The sequence below is a fragment of the Durio zibethinus genome, chromosome 23, assembly GCF_047325235.1.
Source record: "Durio zibethinus cultivar Kanyao isolate XHJ-2024 chromosome 23, ASM4732523v1, whole genome shotgun sequence".
NCBI lineage: Eukaryota > Viridiplantae > Streptophyta > Magnoliopsida > Malvales > Malvaceae > Durio > Durio zibethinus.
In genome coordinates this window covers 9,195,358-9,213,727 of record NC_143184.1, presented here as the reverse complement: position 1 = coordinate 9,213,727, position 18,370 = coordinate 9,195,358, and the positions used below count along the sequence as shown (strand labels likewise).

The 18,370-nt window shown below is 29.9% G+C and overlaps 2 protein-coding genes and 2 pseudogenes across 5 annotated transcripts; all 4 read left to right on the top strand.

Annotated features, from left to right (window-relative positions):
* The first annotated feature begins 70 nt into the window (after positions 1-70).
* Positions 71-2,338, top strand: LOC149512189 (UDP-glycosyltransferase 71K1 pseudogene; annotated as a pseudogene). The gene is made up of 2 exons (XR_016332742.1): positions 71-1,613; positions 2,162-2,338. The product of XR_016332742.1 is annotated as a UDP-glycosyltransferase 71K1 pseudogene (transcript).
* An 8,434-nt stretch (positions 2,339-10,772) lies between these two features.
* Positions 10,773-12,963, top strand: LOC111313140 (cellulose synthase-like protein B2). The gene is made up of 7 exons (XM_089752207.1): positions 10,773-11,032; positions 11,100-11,421; positions 11,512-11,637; positions 11,761-11,880; positions 11,972-12,166; positions 12,292-12,427; positions 12,755-12,963. Exons 1-7 carry the CDS (start codon positions 10,773-10,775, stop codon positions 12,961-12,963), a joined length of 1,368 nt encoding a protein of 455 aa, XP_089608333.1.
* LOC149512188 (cellulose synthase-like protein B4) lies at positions 12,424-14,669 on the top strand. The gene is made up of 2 exons (XM_089752537.1): positions 12,424-13,389; positions 14,531-14,669. Exons 1-2 carry the CDS (start codon positions 13,060-13,062, stop codon positions 14,543-14,545), a joined length of 345 nt encoding a protein of 114 aa, XP_089608663.1. The 5' UTR covers positions 12,424-13,059; the 3' UTR covers positions 14,546-14,669.
* A 970-nt stretch (positions 14,670-15,639) lies between these two features.
* Positions 15,640-18,151, top strand: LOC111313535 (UDP-glycosyltransferase 71K1 pseudogene; annotated as a pseudogene). Of its 2 annotated transcripts, none has more exons than XR_016332779.1 (2): positions 15,640-17,456; positions 18,005-18,151. The product of XR_016332779.1 is annotated as a UDP-glycosyltransferase 71K1 pseudogene, transcript variant X2 (transcript). The 2 variants fall into 2 exon arrangements; XR_016332778.1 differs by lacking the exon at positions 18,005-18,151 and adding an exon at positions 17,627-17,898.
* Positions 18,152-18,370: the final 219 nt, after the last annotated feature.

Below are 18,370 nucleotides of genomic sequence, written 5' to 3'. Positions count from 1 at the left end.
ATTTTTACCTTTCGTTTCAATAATAGAGGTGGTTGACACCACAGGTGGACCAGGTGATCACCATTAATGGGGCTATTGTAGACAACATTTTCTACAAGAAAAAAAAAATCTCAGACAAAAAGTTGCCGCTCTATAATACGACCCACCAGAGATCACCGACAAAAATCAATGGAAAAAATGGAGGTAGTTTTCATCCCTGCACCAGCCATCGGCCACCTCGTCTCGAATGTTGAGTTTGCAAAGCGATTGCGTGATCAAGATGATCGTTTCTCAGTCACAGTCCTAATTATAGACCCATTGCTGGAACCGAAGGTCCAACCATACGTCCGATTACTTGCGGCTTCTGATGCTCGAATACGATTTATCAATTTTCCTCAAATGGAAACTGATCCATTAAGCAATACCAAAAGCCCATATATAGTTGGATTTGAATTTTTGGAGAGTCACAAGTCGAACATCAAAGAGTATATCATTAATCACGTTTTACCAAATTATGCTGTCTCTGCTGCCTTGTTTGTTGTTGATGCATTTGCCGCTCCTATGATTGATGTGGCCAATGAACTTAGCCTCCCTTCTTATCTTTTCTACACTTCCGGTGCAGCCACTCTTGGATTTATGTTACACGTAGTTACTCGACATGATCAAGTTGGCAGGGTGTTTCAAGCTTCCGATGGAGAGTTAGTTATCCCAAGCTTTACAAACCCGGTTCCTTGTAAAGTTATACCCTCGCTTTTTTTTGACGAGAATGGTGGGTACATTTACACCAAAAATTCCATGAGAAGATTGAAAGAAACCAAGGGCATAATTGTTAACTCGTTCGAAGAGTTAGAACCTCAAGCGGTTAAGTCTCTGGTAGAGTATGACATACCACCCTTTTACTTGGTAGGGCCCGTACTTGAGCTTCGAGGTCATAGTAGTTCGATGTGTGATGAGGTCCAAAATGACGAGATCATGAAGTGGCTTGACAATCAACCCCCATCAACGGTGGTTTTCATCTGTTTTGGAAGCGTGTATTGCGTGGTGGAACCACAAGCCATGGAGATTGCACGGGGGCTCGAGCAATGCGGGCATAGATTCTTGTGGTCACTGCCGATACGAAGTCCAAGGAACCAGGGGTTGGGAATTAGGCCCAGTAATTGCCCCAATCTGAAGGAGATTTTGCCTGAAGGGTTCTTGCAGCGTACAGAAGGAAGAGGAATGGTATGTGGTTGGGCTCCTCAAGTTGAAGTCCTTGCCCACAAATCCATCGGAGGCTTTTTATCACACTGCGGATGGAACTCGATTCTTGAGAGCTTATGGTATGGGGTGCCCATTTTGACATGGCCAATGCACGGAGAGCAACAAATGAATGCATTTCAGATGGTGAAAGATTTGGGGTTAGCAGTGGAGATGAGATTAGACTATAAGCTGGGCGACAGTGATGCGGTGATGGCAGATGAAATTGGCAAAGCTCTAAATTGCTTGATGGATGGGGACAGCGAGGTGCGGAAGAGGGTGAAAAAGATGAGTGAAATGAGCCGGAAAGCTGTGAAGAATAGCAATGGGTCTTCGTTCACTTCGTTTGCGCGCTTAATTGACTTGTTTTTGATGGGTAACGCCAACAAGCCTTGAGTGTACGTTATTTTAACTAATAATATTTATCCAGTTCAACTTAATTAATTTCTGTAGATCATACTTAAAAAGTGTCATGATAGTCAAATCTCAGTTCATGCAATTCCTTTTCTTATCTAAACTACAGCCTTCTTTTATTAAAAAAAAACTAATAACAGTTTTTCTCCAAGGGTCTCTTCCAAGCCCCCAGAGTTTTGGTGTCAAGTAAAAGATGTCCACTGCACTGAAATGTTTCACCTTGGTGGTGGGATAATGTGAATAGATGTAGTACGTGCATGATTGCTTCTATTAGGTGAATCAATTGGAGAATCTTGCATTCGTTTTATGGTCAGGGGTTGCTATTTTCTATGTTTTCCTTTGCTACTTGAGATGGCTTGTTTGTATTGGGGTAAATTAAATTGTGTAATTCGTTGAAGTAGATCAATGGAAATAATTATATATATATTATGGCATTCGTCGAGAAATTTATAGTGTCGCCAATAATATTTTTATCAATTTCTTTGTATTGCTCAATATTTTCTATTTACCGTCTCCTAACCCCTGATTTCAGCGTCGGATTGCCGCTTGCCGGTGTGATTTACTCGGAGTGTCAGTGATATTATTCCTTTCCTCTTCTTGGGCTTGTTTTCAAGTAAGGCTATTCTCTGAGCCAATAATTATTATTCTATCTCGTGAAGGAAAAAACACATCTCAAATCAATATTAAACGTCTCAAATGCAATTTCAACGATATTTCATTCAAACATATTTTTCGAGAAACAAACTCTATTGCGGATGGTTTGGCTAAATCCGAGATTTCTTGATAATGTTCTTTGGTGGCTTGTTTTTGATTGAGATGTTTTTATTGTTTTCTCTTAGGGTGTGTTTGGTTTAAAAGAAAACCTAATTCTTTTCTGTGTTCTATTTTTCATTCTGTTTTTATTTTCATGAAAAATAGAAAACAGAAGTGAAAACATATTTAATAAATATTTAATAAAATTTTTTTTTTTTAGAAAATGAGATGAAAATACATTTAATTTTAAAAATAAAAAAGAGTTTTTTCAACGTTTTCCGGCAAACATAGCAAAATCAACAGAAAAAAATGAAAACACGGCTTCGGTAAATTCTACTAATTAATCTATTCTACATCCCGAGTTCGAGACTAACCAAAAACAAACGTAAAAGGCTTTTCCCTCTAGTCGTTAGAGGCGTAAATAACCAAAGCTTTTGGCGAATTACCTGTCAGCATGTTTAATTTTCGTTCGTTTATACTTATTTATTAAATTTAATAATAATTTTAAATAGTATTTTTATATTTATTTATTAAACGAATCAAAAATAAGTAAAAATTTATTTGATTCATTTATATTTGTAAATAAATTTGTTTAAAATTTGATTAAAATTTATTTGTTTATTATTTTATTACTATTAGTTTGTAATAATACTAATAAAATTATATTTTTATTTTTATCTTAATTATATTTTAAGGTTTATTTATATTCTTTTGAGTTTGTTTAAAGTTTGTTTAAATTTATTTTACTATAATTTTTTTATTATTCGTAAATATATTCGTTCAATGTTTATGAATAAATTAATTAAATTAAATATAAATATTTAATTATTTAAATAAATTGAGCTCAAATAAATAAAATAATTCTTTTATTAAATACAAACTAAACCCAAACACATAAAAATTAAACGAATAAATCATAAATATATATTTACTCATTCAGTTCATTTACAACCCTTAAAAAAAACACGATTTCGTTCTTCTATATGCCTATGTTCTCTAGCAGAATTGGACAAAACATTTTTATGACCGTAATAGTGGACCTTCTGTTGTATGGCCCAAGAAAAAATTCATTAATTCATTTTCTATTTTCTAAACACAATGCATAACATAAAATTTTTTTCATATTTTCATTTTATAAAAATAGTTTTTCATAAAAAAAAGACATGTACAGTTTTTAATTTTTACTATAACTAGTTCATTGCTTTGTTTCATTGTGGAAGGTATAATTTATTTTTTAATGTTAAAGAATAAACTATTTGGTCTAATTATTATATTTCTTGAACATTTAAATTATATTTCCAAAATATCAAATTAAAAAAAATAGTAGAAAAATAACGAATTAAAGAATGGAAAATCTAAAATAAGAAAAAAAATATTTAAAAATAATAAAAAAATATTTCCTTTATGTCTCTGTCGACCATCTTTACTAAATTGTTCAAATACATATTGAGTTATAAATAGATTTTGTAATATTTTCTCAAACTATCCTTAATTATAATAATCATTTCTTAAGAAAATTTAAATAAAAAGTACAAAAACATAGATGAAGATAAAAAGACAATTATAAAACAACCAAAAGCTCATTTACCCACAAAAAGGCCAAAAATCTTTTAGGCCACCAAAATACTCAAAAAAGATAAATGTGTATGTGTAATATTTATATGCAGTAATGGTTTTAGAACCGCTAGACATAAAGAATTTTAAAATTAAGAAAAATGAGAGAATTGTCACTAATCTTTTTTATGGTGTGATTGGTTATCAAAAAATTTATTTCTTTAATAGAACTACAGAAGCAGGTTTAAAATTTAACAAAAAAATAAATTTCGATCTATAAAAAATTAGGTTAGGCTCAGTAGTCGATTATGTGTGGGAAAAGATTAGCACCCCCATAATACCCATAAATCGGTACTATTTAATCATGCACTGTTTTTGGTATTGGATGAAATGGTTTCGATTTGACATTTAATACTAATTCCCTTCATTTTAATAAAAACAAAATTTTGCTAAAGCTCTTTATTTAAGAATAACAAGAAAATCTTTAAGTTAAAGAATTATCTTAAAATTCTCTAGCATCTAAGCAAAATTTAAAGTAACTATTTTCACTTGAAATTTAATATAATATTCCTTAAAATGAAAAATATACTCTTTATAGAATATAATTATTGGTGACTCTCCAACATCTAGGTATAATATCAAGAATTATTTCTTTCGGAATGTTATTTTTATTTTATTTTATAACAATTTTAAAATATGTTTTTTTTTTGTTAAAAAAATATATTTTATATAAGAAAGTAAATAATGATATTATCGGGTAGCAAATAAAAATTAAAAATAGAGAAATGTAAAACGAGTGCAAACAATAACAAATAGAAGCATGTAAGCTAATAGGTACTATGTATGATAATGAAATGCAAAATTGAAATTATATTCTTAAATATAATGAGACTTTCTTGACTCCTTAACATTTAGGTAGAGTTTAAGTGTGACTATTCATATTTAGATCCCATTTTATTATTATTATATTTTTTTATTAAAGCTTGTCAATTATTAATCCAATTGTTAAAGTAATTTAAGGACCTACATGAAAAACTTAATGGAATAAAATTTCCTAAATACCCCATCATTTAAGCGATACTCGGGAACAAATTACTCCATCTGAAATTTTCATACATATCCTTAAAGTTTCAGAATGGTTTTGAGTATTGGTTTGGGAATTTAGGGATTTAAAAGTTTTAATTTGTGAGTGATGATTCAAAATTGTGTACCAAATTTGGGGTTTAAGGTTTTGAATTTTTAAATTTAGGGTTTTAGGTTTTGGATTTTAGGGTTTTAGGTTTTGGATTTTAGGGTTTTGATTTGGGTTTTAAGGGTTTTAGGGTATAGATGGTTTAAGGTTTCAATTTTATAGTTTGGGGTTTAGGGTTTTAGTTTTGAGGTTTAAAGAGTTTAGGATTTTAGTTTTAAGGTTTGAGGGATTAGGGTTTTGATTTTAGAATTTAAAGGGTTTAGGGTTTTAGTTTTAAGGTTTGAAGGGTTAAGATCTCGATTTTAGGATTTAGGGTTTAGATTTTAAAGTTTAGATTTTAGGGTTTAAAGAAAACACAAACCTTTTTAAAAATTCTCAACATCTAGGTGAATTTTTTAAGCAAGTTTGATTTTTATAATTTTTTAAAATTAATTTTTTTATGTATTTTCTTTTTTTATGAAAATTTATTTATTATTATTGTTAATTTATTTATTGATTTTTTTATAATAATTTTTTAACATATAAGCGGAATTATTATTATTTGAAACACAATTATATTCCTTCCAACATCTAGGTAGAAAAGTTTTTTTATTACTCTATTTTATAAGCATTTTATATATTTATTATTTTTATTATTTTTATTCTGTAAGGTTTATTTTTTAAAAAAAATTAACTATATATTTCATTACTTATTTTTATTATTATTTTTATATTTTTTCATTTTTATTATTATTAAAAACAATCAAATACTTATTCTAACAAATTCAAAAATTTATCATGCATAAATATTAAAAATAAAACTTAAAATAATAAAAAATATAAAATTCACAAAAAAAAACCTAAACTTGATCGATCAATAGTCTGATCAACGAGCTAATCTGGTCGCTTGACGATTAGATGGTTTAGACTGGTTCGAATCGGTTCCTTGATGATTCATATAGATTGCCCAAAGGTTTGTTAAAACGAGTTGATGGGATCTCGTTTTATATATTAAGTTAATATAAATTTTTTTTATAAATTAAGTTAATATAAAATTTTAATATATTAAAATAAATTTTAATATAAAATAATTATTTTTATTTTATAAAAATTTAAAAAATATATAAAATTAATAAAATATATATTACATTCTTTTTTTTTTTACTTTTGGCTTTAAAATTTAATCCAAACCTAATATATATATTTAATATCTAAATTTAATTCAAAAAAATAAAATCAATCAATTCAAATCGAATTAAATGCTATAATTTTAAATTAATTTAAAATTTTTTAAAATTTTTTTCTCACCTTTACTTTGAATAGAGTTTTTAAAAGGTGAACTAGACTCATCACACATTGACCATGAATATAGTTAATCTTAAAATAAAATTTTTTTTCTCTAGTGATATTGTTTGTCAATGAAATGTTAAATTTTTAATTTTAAAAATTAATTTTTAATTTTTAATTATCTCAAATAAATAAATTTATCCACCAAAATTTTGCGATTATATTAGCCACCTTGTCGAGGGACTATTAGGTTTGGACCATCTAATTCACAAACCACAATCACTCTCATAAAATTTTTGTGGCATTGCTTCAATCCCAAGTCACTCTTTAACAATAATATCTCCTCATCATTATTACTTTGCCATCATTAATATTTTTGTTTTATTTGCAACAATAAGCCGCTAGAATTGTGACATTTTACATTAGTAGGCTCAATATTGTATTGTTAATATATCAAATTTGTACCAATTTAGCTGTATGTACCAAGGTTGTTAATACTATACAAGATAATATTTTGAGTTTTTTTAAAAAATAATATATGTTGATATAAGTTATTTTAGTATATTATTTTACAATTTTAAATTTAGTACAAATATATTTATAAATATACATGAATTTATATATGATAATACTATTAATAATCTACAAAATGAAAATAAATATTTTTAAAAACCAAATAAATATGTTTAAAAGTATGAGAATTAATATCATCAATTTATCATGATATTATTAAACACTCAATCTGATAATATATTATTCAAATGAGTATTTTCTTGTTCATACAAATACTAAGATATAAATCAAGAGATGAAAAAAAAAAAAAAAACCTTTAACTTTATGAAGAGGAAGCACAATTACTTTTTAAAAAAAGATTGAAATATTTATAAACTTTAATTTAAAAAAATAAAGTATAAAAGAAAAACAAGTTACAATAAAAAATAAAGAAACCTAACTTTCAAGAGTAGTTTTTTTTAATTAGTTTTATTTTTATTAGGTTAAAAATAATCAAACAACAAAAGATAAATTAAAACAATAAAACAAGTGTCACATTCACGTACTGGACGAAAAAAGTTAATATACCGAAATGAGCTAAAACTAACGAAAATAATCGATATTATTCAATACTAGGTTTAGTACAAAAAATATCTTTAAATGTATTATTTTTTTTATATATAACTAAAGCGTATCAATCAATACGATCGATACCAAAACAAATTAACGACATTGATATGTATTGCTTGTAGGGATTGCTTTACTGCCATAAGGGGTTTAGGTTCCTCAGCTTATGACTTTATGCATCTTTCTATGCTATATAGCAATGAAACTTTTAGACTTCTTGTGGTTTCAATATATACTAGTAACATGTTTGCGTGTTGTTACAGTTTTAAAATTTGTTATTTATAATTAATAATATTCATGATAAATTTAATAAATTAGTAAGTATAATTTCGTTTACAATTTTAATAAAAATAATGATCAATAAAAATTTATCTACTAATATTTGAATAATGTATACATCTTAACTTATATAATAAATCAAAATCATGTCCACTATAAACATAATTAAAAAATATTAAAATAGATAATTAAAAAAAATTTAAACTAAAAAAAGATATATCCAAGAAAAGAAAAAAAAAAAAGAAAAGAGAGCCATGTGGATATCTCCACTTAGGAATGGCAATGGGTTAAGTAAGAGTTAATTTATGCTCGTCCAGATTTCGACCTAACATCGGCTTATTATTTTTTATATTTGACCTAACATATATAAATGTATAACTAGCATTTGACTTGATTTGACAAAAAAATAAATTCAATAATATAACATTCATGAAAATATTATTTTTTAATAAAAATTATATTTTAATTATATATAAATATATTATTTTATTAAATTAAGATACTAGGTAGAAGACCTTAAATTCATATCCATTATGACCTTGACTCCTATTTTAAAATAATCATCCCTATTGGATTGGCAGATTTACTCATTAGATACAGGTTATTTTATCATCATAACCTTCGTTGATATCATTTTTTACAAAATTTAGATGCCACATTGGCAATTCGGTTGCCTATTTATCTTTTCAAACATAGATGAAAAATACTAAAATAGATAATTTAAGAAAAAAAAAAAAAAGGAAAATGCCAAAGCAAAAAGAATAAAAAAAATCAAATGGGGTGTTACACGAAAACTTTCATTTAAAGATGATAACATGTCTGGTTTGGATAGGCTTATGCTCATCTTGACTTTTGCTTTTGGTTTTTTAATAATTCAACTCGATTCTAATTTCGATATGATATCTAGTTATTATTTTTTTAAAGCCAATCTCAACCTAATACATAAATTTATAACCTGCATCCTACCCTATTTATCCAAAATTAATTAACTAATCTAAATTTATTACAATGTTCATAAAAAATTTCTAATATAAATTACATCTTAATTGTTTATTAATATAGTATTTTTATTAGATGAATGTATTAAATAATAATTTTATTAATATAATACATATACATAAATATAAAATTAAAATAAATAATAAATAATATTTTTCTATATACTTAGGGTGAAATGAAACACCTTAAACCTGCTTCCATTTTAATCCTTACTTTTAAAAAGAAAAAATTCAACATGATCTCGAATTTAGAAAAATGTACTTAGTGAATAAAGATGAGTTGAAACCTATCAAACATAGATTGTTTTATTATACATATCTTTATTGACTTATTTCTTACAAAATTTATCTAATTAAAAAGGTCAAAATAAAAAAAAAAACAAAAAAGTAAAAAAAAAAATCAAATGGGGTGTCAAGTGATTACTTTTATTGGCCTCAATTTTTTATAAAATTTAATCTATAAATTAAAAAGAACTAAAATTAAAAATACAAAAATTAGAAAAAAGCCAAGAATCGGAAAACAAATACGGATGCCACATCAAAACCTTTATTTGTATAATTTTCTTACAAAATTATCTACTTTAAAAAAGAAAAGTATCTAAAAAGAAAAAATTTTGTTTAACAAAAAAATCAAGTGACCCTAAACATAATTTTAAAAAATAAAAAAAATATTTATTAAATATGAAAAAAATAAAAAGTAAAAAATTAGGAGAAGTCATTAGGGGTCATGTGATATCCAAATGAGTAAAATTAATATATTAAATATACAAGAAGGGATCACTTTATAAAAAAAAAATGTTTACATTTTTTTAATCTTTAATTTTAATAAACTTAGTGAATGAGATTAAACCCCCCCCCCCCTTTTTTTTTGGTTATCTTTTCCACTTATCTCTCTTATTGAACGTATATCAAAGGTTAAAAAAAGTGTAAATTTTTGTCATCTCCAATTGTGATACATCAAATCTTATTCCCTTAAGAATATGAAGTTTTTTAAGTAAAATTTATAAAACTTATCGAAAGGAGTTAAGAAATTGGCAAGTACTTTCTCTGTCCTTTTTTTTTGAACATTTTTTTAGATGTCTTAAAATTATGTCTTTTTTTTTAGAATATTTAAAACTCTTATTTTTTTATATTTTAAAATCATTTTTTATGATTTTTTTATTTTTTGATATAAATATTATGAAACTTTTATTTTATAAAAAAATTTAAATTTTAATATTGAATACATTAAGATCAAAACTTCTTTTTTAAACTTTGCAAAAGTTAATAGATGATAAATATTTTGAGACAGATGGAGTATATTTTTTTTATTATATTAATTTGATTATATAGGGACTACTCCTAATACTATTTGTCATTATATGTTGCTTGATTGATTTAAATTATCGAGAAAAACTAAATATCTAAACATTAATAATATATGAGTTTGTTTTTTTATACTACCAATGTAAATTTTATGAAATAAGAGATTGATATATATATATATATATTAATGTATCTAAGGGTATGTGTTATTTTATTAATTCCTCTTATAAATCTAAACATTTCACTTACAGCAATGAAATAATTTTTTAAAAAATTATTTCATATAGATATAATTATTGATTCAAAATTTGTTGTAATTGAATTTGATCTTTTTCTACACAAGAGAAAGCATATGTTATGACAACCTAAGATATCCATCCATACTTCATGTGAATTGTGAAACAACAAATATAGTATCTTACTCTATAGGTGAAACAAGTTGAAAACGCTTGAATTAATTACATATATCTACTTATAATTATAGAAATTGCTTGGTACCAAAAATGAAAATTGACAAAGAAAATGAAACTCTTTCATGAATATTAATTGAAAAATAATGCAATTTTATTAAAACATAAATCTCTTGTAAATATAACCATTATAAAGTTAGAAAGGAGGCCTCAAAATCTTTTATGAACACACAACACATACTATAGCAGCACTCTAAGCACTATTCTATGGCGCCCAAGGAATTATGTCTCCCCTTGTATAAAAAAATTGCTCGTAAAAACACTATCCACAGAGCATTGGATATCACTCTATTGTTCCTTCTCGCTTCCCTCCTGTTTTATCGACTCCTTTCTCTAAAGAACCACGGATTTGTCTGGCTCCTTGCTTTCTTATACGAGTCATGGTTCACTTTCAACTGGTTTCTCAATCTCAGCTCCAAATGGAATCCTGTGGAATTCAAAACGTATCCAGAAAACCTTGAACAGAGGTACGATCACCATCATCTTTCTGTTACTGTTTATTATAAATAATTTGTTCATATATTTTGTTGTCAGGTTTCCATATCTTCCCCCTATGGACATGTTTGTCACGACAGCAGACCCCGTGCTAGAGCTGCCGATTATAACTGTAAACAGCGTTCTCTCTTTGTTGGCTGTTGATTATCCAGCTCATAAACTTGCTTGCTATGTATCCGACGACGGCTGCTCCCCTCTCACCTTTTACTCTCTGGTGAAAGCATCGAAATTTGCAAAGCTTTGGGTCCCATTTTGTAAGAAATACAAAATTCAACTCAGGGCTCCCTTTAGATACTTCTTCGACCTTCCTACATCATCCTCTGCAAATTCTGAGTTCAAACAAGATTGGAAAAAGATGAAGGTACCCAATACCAAAGTTAGGAGATCAAAATTAACATTGTTAATAATAAATTAAAAAGTTTGTCTGAGTGTAATATCCTAATCTATGTAGGCTAAGTACGAGCACCTTAGCCTAAAAATAGAGGAAGCAGGACAAAAATCAACTCCATGTGATCTAAGTGGTGAGTTTGCTGTTTTCTCCAAGGTTGAACGCGGCAACCATCCAACGATCATCAAGGTAACTCATTGTAGAAAAAGACAGCCTTAAGTTTGAAATGTTCTCCAATGTTCTAATTAATCGAAACAAAATTATATATATTTGGTTATTAAATTTGGAATCATTTGAATTGTTTTCTTGTAGATCATAGGAGAGAACAAACAAAGCCCTCGGGATGATGATGTGCCACATTTGGTTTACATTTCCAGAGAGAAACGGCCAAAACAGCCACGTCATTTCAAAGCCGGTGCCATGAACGTTCTGGTAATTAACTAAAAATCAATTCCCCTTCAGGCCGAATAATTTGTGATGTATAATAAAAGAGCTTTGGGTTTTTGTTTGAAAAACAGAGTAGAGTGTCAGGGTTGATGACGAATGCGCCCTTCATGCTGAACTTAGACTGCGATGTGTTTGTGAGCAATCCACAAGTTGTTCGTCAAGCAATGTGTCATCTTCTCGGTTCCAAAGTGAAAGTGAAATCGCATTTGTTCAGTATCCTCAACGCTTTTATGATGGACCGAAGGATGATCCTTACGGAAACCAATTTGAGGTTTTTTTTGAAGTGAGCCACATAAAATTCCTATGAACCTCGATGAAGTTTCTACTTCTCCGTTTTCTTCTTTCGTTTTTGGAATTGCTGCATTCATTAAGAGAATTTACATGTCGATGTGTTAGTATGTGGTCCCTGGAACAGCGGGAATCCAAGGACCATTCTATGTCGGAACGGGATGTTTTCACAGGCGAAAAGTTATCCACGGTCTATGGCCTGATAACGCAGAAAATCAGGGAAGAAATCATACATCAATTGAAGGTATATACTTGAACATTCTAACCATAAATTAAGGAAGTAAGATGCAACTGTTGTTATACTATGATTTAATATTTTTAATTTCGTTAATTTTTGGATAAAAAGTAATAGAATTAAAATATTTAATGGAATATTTCATTATTGCCAGTGAAAATTTTATTTCAATTTTAAAGTAAAATAACAAAATTCAAAGAAATTGAATCATATGAGCAAAATTCAATTGGCAAATTTGATCTGAAGTAATAATTTCTTTTCGTCTTATAACTCTAACTATATTCCAATGGTTATTAAATAATAGGACCATGATGGTTTATACTTTCTTATATGTAGGAAAATTAGATGATTGTGAACAGTTAAAAGTGTTTGGGAAATCAAAGGAGTTTTCAGAATCAGCAATTTATGCAATGAAAGGGAAGAAGGATTTTCCAAACAACCATTCAAATTCTCTTGAGGCAGCATTCCAGGTTGCAGGTTGTGACTATGAGTTTGGTACAAGCTGGGGGACAAAAGTTAGTAGAATAAACCTACTAAAATATTAGTAACAGAGTATATATCGATTTGATTGTAAAGTGTAAAACTTGAATTTAGAGTATAATTGATTACATTCACTTCAGGTTGGATGGATATATGGATCCATGGCTGAAGATGCCCATACGGGGTTGGAGATTCACAAGAAAGGGTGGAAATCCACCTATCTCACCCCCGGCCCACCGGCCTTTCTAGGATGTTCGCCGTCTGCGGGTCCGGCAGTAATGACTCAACAGAAAAGGTGGGCGATAGGCCTGTTTGAAATCCTCGTCAGCAAAAACAGCCCTATATTTGCCACCCTGAATGGGAAGCTCCAATTCAGGATGTTGTTATTCTACATCTGGTTGTTTTTATGGGGCGTCTCCTCAATTCCTGAGCTATGTTATGCTGCTGTGCCTGCATATTGCATCATCGCCAACTCCCATTTTTTGCCCAAGGTGAGGACAATCTTGTATCTACATGTAGTATAACAGTAGTATAGAATTGACAGTAGGTCGGTCCTCCTATATGCTCTCTTTTTTTTCTTTTTTTTTTTATTTTTTATTTTAATGCATAGCATGTTGTAGTTTAAAGATAAAAGAATAGGTTACAATTTGAATTCAAACTTGTTAATTGTCACATTCTAAAAATAACTACATTAATCACTTGAATTAAATTTCAAATTTTATATAGATAGATACCAAAAAAATGAAAGAGGTAGAATGAAGTATTGGAGGTCATGTTATGTGTTACGTCTTTGTCTCTCACGTCGGTGGCATGTTTTACTGTCTCGACATCAAATCATGGCCACATATAGTTGAAGTTCCATATACAACTTTCTGAAAAACAAGTACATGCAATAAGAAAACAAAAGAAGCTTTGTAAAAATTAGTAAGCAAAATTTAGACAGAATTTTTTGTTGATGAAGTTCAAAGGAATATTTTCCTGATTAAATATCATTACTTTATCTTTGAAACAAATTAGTATAATGTAATTGTATGAGTTATATAAACTACTCCTTCCGTCTCATATGCAATGTCTGATTTTAATCTTGTTTAAAATTCAAGAAATTATAAAATCAAGATTTAACTTTTATTGATTGTAAATTTTCTTTAAGAAATTACTTCTGATTTGAAACAAAAAAAGTATTAAGGGAAAGTAAAAATGATTTTTTTTTTTTTTTTTTTTAAAAAAGAGTGACCTTTATGTGTTTCTAATAGCTAACAAGTTTAACAATGAATATGTCTACAGGTCCAGGAGCCGGCTATATTTATTCCGGTTGTGACTTTATGATTTACAACCTGGTCACTCTCAGGGAATACTTGAAAACCGGCATGTCCATCCGAGCATGGTGGAATAACATGAAAATGGGAAGAATAACAGCAACCTCAGCGTATTTATTTGGATTTTTAAGCGCCGTCCTCAAACTGCTAGGGCTCTCTGATGCAGTTTTTGAAGTTACAAAAAAAGAACAATCTAATTCCGATGGTGACGAAACTAACGGTAACACAATATTTACTTTCGATGAGTCACCAATTTTTGTGCCGGGCACGACCATTTTGCTGGTGCACCTGACAGCACTGCTCGCCTTTTCCTTAGGGTTGCGACCATTAGTTGATGATGTTGGGCAGGGAGTAGGGCTAGGTGAGATCTTGTGCAGCCTATGGGTGGTGCTATGCTTCTTGCCATTTCTGAAAGGGTTGTTTAAAAGAGGAAAATATGGGATTCCTTCTTCCACCATATTCAAGTCTACTTCGTTGGCATTAGTTTTTGTTTATTGGTGTAGAACTTCTTGGGGTTGAGACTTGGATTTTGTACTTTTTTATATAGAATGGGCATAGAACATGAAAAAAGAGGAAAGAGATCTAAAGATCTTTGTGTCCTCTTATGAGCTCCTTAACTACTAGTCAATAAGTTAGGGACTACTTTTCCTTTTTGGTGCGTAGATTAAATTTCCTTGTAAATTAAGATGTTAATTATATTTTCATCACTTAATTATCTTTTCATCACTACAAACGATCAAATTGTCCTTTAGAAAATACTCTAGTAGTTAAAATTTAATATTTTAATTTTAGAGATCTTAAGTTGACTCTTATCATGTAGAAGAAAAATGAAGTTTTTTAAAAATTAATTATTGGATGAGAAAAAAAATTTTACTCAAACTTTAATGATTAAATTAAAATTTTAAAAGTTTAATAATTATTTTATAAATATTATCATAATTAAGTGACCAATTACATATTTTACCTTAAAATAAACTGATTCATCTATTATTTTATGGAAGATTTTGAGGAGCATTGTATTGATAATGCAATGAATAGAAAGTTCTATAAGAATTTAAGCATTTTGATAATGAAATTTGATTGGAAAGAGGATATTTATGATTTTTTGAGATTTGATGGGTGAAATCACGTGTTTGTATCTTGAACTATCAAATGATACATTTTGTATTTCACAATTTATTTAATAACATGAGAAATTTGGTAATTTGTTTAATAACGTCATCAATATCACAAGACAATATATGATTTATCACTTGAAAATCTTCAAGTAATTTATTTTATAAATTTTACTTGGCACTAGAGAAAATTTAAAGAAAAATTTGGAAAAACATGTGATATTTTTGTAACTGAATACAAATTTTCTCCTCCAATAGATGTCATGTCTGATTAATTTTCTAAACTAAAGAAGAAAATAGTAAAAGCAATAAAGTATTATAATTAATTTTTCTAACCGAACAAAAGATATATAAAACTAAAAATTAATGGTAGATGAGTCACATACTTTCCAAGCATATAAGGTGTGGATAAAATTTTAAAATTTTATATTTAGTATTATCAGCGTATAAATTATGTATTTTCAGTACCCCAAAAAATATCCAACTGAACATTGGGGTCAGTGTCAGCATTTATATTTTTACCTTTCGTTTCAATAATAGAGGTGGTTGACACCACAGGTGGACCAGGTGATCACCATTAATGGGGCTATTGTAGACAACATTTTCTACAAGAAAAAAAAAATCTCAGACAAAAAGTTGCCGCTCTATAATACGACCCACCAGAGATCACCGACAAAAATCAATGGAAAAAATGGAGGTAGTTTTCATCCCTGCACCAGCCATCGGCCACCTCGTCTCGAATGTTGAGTTTGCAAAGCGATTGCGTGATCAAGATGATCGTTTCTCAGTCACAGTCCTAATTATAGACCCATTGCTGGAACCGAAGGTCCAAACATACGTCCGATTACTTGCGGCCTCTGATGCTCGAATACGATTTATCAATTTTCCAAAAATGGAAACTGATCCATTAAGCAATACCAAAAGCCCATATATAGTTGGATTTGAATTTTTGGAGAGTCACAAGTCGAACATCAAAGAGTATATCATTAATCACGTTTTACCAAATTATGCTGTCTCTGCTGCCTTGTTTGTTGTTGATGCATTTGCCGCTCCTATGATTGATGTGGCCAATGAACTTAGCCTCCCTTCTTATCTTTTCTACACTTCTGGTGCAGCCACTCTTGGATTTATGTTACACGCAGTTACTCGACATGATCAAGTTGGCAGGGTGTTTCAAGCTTCCGATGGAGAGTTAGTTATCCCAAGCTTTACAAACCCGGTTCCTTGTAAAGTTATACCCTCGCTTTTTTTTGACGAGAATGGTGGGTACATTTACACCAAAAATTCCATGAGAAGATTGAAAGAAACCAAGGGCATAATTGTTAACTCGTTCGAAGAGTTAGAACCTCAAGCGGTTAAGTCTCTGGTAGAGTATGACATACCACCCTTTTACTTGGTAGGGCCCGTACTTGAGCTTCGAGGTCATAGTAGTTCGATGTGTGATGAGGTCCAAAATGACGAGATCATGAAGTGGCTTGACAATCAACCCCCATCAACGGTGGTTTTCATCTGTTTTGGAAGCTTGTATTGCGTGGTGGAACCACAAGCCATGGAGATTGCACGGGGGCTCGAGCAATGCGGGCATAGATTCTTGTGGTCACTACCGATACGAAGTCCAAGGAACCAGGGGTTGGGAATTAGGCCTAGTAATTGCCCCAATCTGAAGGAGATTTTGCCTGAAGGGTTCTTGCAGCGTACAGAAGGAAGAGGAATGGTATGTGGTTGGGCTCCGCAAGTTGAAGTCCTTGCCCACAAATCCATCGGAGGCTTTTTATCACACTGCGGATGGAACTCGATTCTTGAGAGCTTATGGTATGGGGTGCCCATTTTGACATGGCCAATGCACGGAGAGCAACAAATGAATGCATTTCAGATGGTGAAAGATTTGGGGTTAGCAGTGGAGATGAGATTAGACTATAAGCTGGGCGACAGTGATGCGGTGATGGCAGATGAAATTGGCAAAGCTCTAAATTGCTTGATGGATGGGGACAGCGAGGTGCGGAAGAGGGTGAAAAAGATGAGTGAAATGAGCCGGAAAGCTGTGAAGAATAGCAATGGGTCTTCGTTCACTTCGTTTGCGCGCTTAATTGACTTGTTTTTGATGGGTAACGCCAACAAGCCTTGAGTGTACGTTATTTTAACTAATAATATTTATCCAGTTCAACTTAATTAATTTCTGTAGATCATACTTAAAAAGTGGCATGATAGTCAAATCTCAGTTCATGCAATTCCTTTTCTTATCTAAACTACAGCCTTCTTTTATTAAAAAAAAAAACTAATAACAGTTTTTCTCCAAGGGTCTCTTCCAAGCCCCCAGAGTTTTGGTGTCAAGTAAAAGATGTCCACTGCACTGAAATGTTTCACCTTGGTGGTGGGATAATGTGAATAGATGTAGTACGTGCATGATTGCTTCTATTAGGTGAATCGATTGGAGAATCTTGCATTCGTTTTATGGTCAGGGGTTGCTATTTTCTATGTTTTCCTTTGCTACTTGAGATGGCTTGTTTGTATTGGGGTAAATTAAATTGTGTAATTCGTTGAAGTAGATCAATGGAAATAATTATATATATTATGGCATTCGTCGAGAAATTTATAGTGTCGCCAATAATATTTTTATCAATTTCTTTGTATTGCTCAATATTTTCTATTTACCGTCTCCTAACCCCTGATTTCAGCGTCGGATTGCCGCTTGCCGGTGTGATTTTCTCGGAGTGTCAGTGATATTATTCCTTTCCTCTTCTTGGGCTTGTTTTCAAGTAAGGCTGTTCTCTGAGCCAATAATTATTCTTTTATCTGGTGAAGGAAAAAACACATCTCAAATCAATATTGAACGTCTCAAATGCAACTTCAACGGTATTTCATTCAAAATATTTTTCGAGAAACAAACTCTATTGCGGATGGTTTGGCTAAATCCAAGATTTCTTGATAATGTTCTTTGGTGGCTTGTTTTTGATTGAGATCTTTTTATTGTTTTCTCTTAGGGTGTGTTTGGTTTAAAAAAAACATAATTTTTTTCTGATTTCTATTTTTCATTTTGTTTT